A 1,724-nucleotide genomic window follows, 5' to 3' on the forward strand; every position below is an offset into this window, starting at 1 on the left:
TCACCAACATTCGTGTTGACAAAGTTTATTTTATGCAATGTTACAGGTTTATTACTTGATTGATTTGGAGACTTGAAGAGCTATTATCTTGTGACCGCTTAGGTTATTAGCCATAAATGAACAATTTATTTGTTTGACTATTTATTCGGTTATTTGTATGAAAAATGTTGTGTTATTTATGATATTATGAATTTAAATGAGTTGTTTAAATATTGTCACTTAATAGTGTCTTTGTGCAATGGGGAATCGATCATGCCCCAACGTTTCCGTCGCTTTTGGTCGGGGTGTGACATCGGGTGTTATTAAGCTTTTGTGTGAGGTAGATGCATCGGGACGATTTGTTGTCCTGGAGGAGAGTTTCGAGGGTTACCCAAGCTTCATGAGCAATTGCGTTTGGTTTAAGGATGGTATTAATGAGGTCTTGAGAGATGGTTCCATAGATCCATTGAAGGACTATGGCATCCAATCGATCCCACAGATCAACAGCAGCAAGGGCGGCTACCTCTTCATCCTTCTGTTTTTCCGATGAAGAGGAGGCGGCAATAAATGAGGTTTTAGGTAAGAGATGGTCATAAACTTGATAGGCACGACAATGAATCTTGAATAATTCTGACCAAGAAGTGCATTGGCCCGTCTCGTTATCGAGAGTGATAGGAATAACATTCTTAATGTTGGAGACGGTGACTGTGGGGTGGAGTTTGGAATCCATTAGGGAAGCGAGGAGAGGAAGATCGAAATACCGCCTGAAAAGAAGAAACCGATTGGTGGTTGGCGGCGCTAGGTTTTAGGCTAGTGATACCATGTAGAATGTTATAATTGTTTGCTTTCTCATTATGATAATCAATCACTTAAATACACAAGGAATCCCATTCCATTCGGGATTTCTCCTAACAAACTAATATTATCCATAAATACATAATATAGTTTACAAATATACATAATGCTAATAGGTTTAAACGATTAAATTTTTGGATTGATTGGATCCATTCAGAGGATAAATCTGATTTGCTCATATTTGAGGGTGTTTGGTTGGCTAAAATTACACATATGAACCGCTCAATTTACCTCTTATTCAATCAGAATGATTAAGGGGACTATTCTACCCTTTGCCTTGATAAACACTCAATCGATATGCCTCCTCATCCTTCATCTACGTCCATCTAATTGTCGTCGATTGCTTGAGTGATGTCAGCATAAGGTTACAACTTCACAGCCGTTGATTTGACTCATATCCACAACCGTTGCCATTTATTTCATTTCATGTATGGTTTCAAATCATTATTCAATTTGAGAATAGAAACCCTAGATTAATGAATTTATGCTTTTTTATGGCTTTTACAAAATTACATTTGAGTTTTGGCTTTTTATGATTGAACACATGTCCTTTGTTCTCAAACTTATGATGAAGTGTACATTTTGTTGTTTGCAATAATACACCAAATTTAGATTAGATGTTATAAATTCGTTAACAAATTGATTAAAAGTTAATTCGTAATTACCGCACATCCGATTGAGGCGTTTAACATATTTTCGGAAACCTTGTCGAGTCTATGTTTACTGTTTTTTGTCATAAGAATAGAAAAAGGACATTTAGGTGGGTTAAAATCATCTCGAACAGCAGCTGCGCAGAAACTTGTGAAAGCTTAAATCTTGAGTAATTGATTTAAGAACATTTTTATACCAAGTTGTGTCCAAAACAATTATATTACTGAGACTATTGAAAT

General features: G+C 35.9%; 1 protein-coding gene across 1 annotated transcript; it reads right to left on the bottom strand.

Moving 5' to 3' along the window:
* Positions 1-250: 250 nt before the first annotated feature.
* Positions 251-709, bottom strand: LOC143616427 (uncharacterized). The gene has a single exon (XM_077089257.1). The coding sequence runs from the start codon at positions 707-709 to the stop codon at positions 251-253; it is 459 nt and encodes a 152-aa protein (XP_076945372.1).
* Positions 710-1,724: the final 1,015 nt, after the last annotated feature.

The sequence above is a fragment of the Bidens hawaiensis genome, unplaced genomic scaffold (assembly GCF_021521415.1).
Source record: "Bidens hawaiensis isolate Kalapana, Puna unplaced genomic scaffold, B.hawaiensis_p1.1 tig00047296_1, whole genome shotgun sequence".
NCBI classification, from domain to species: Eukaryota; Viridiplantae; Streptophyta; class Magnoliopsida; order Asterales; family Asteraceae; genus Bidens; species Bidens hawaiensis.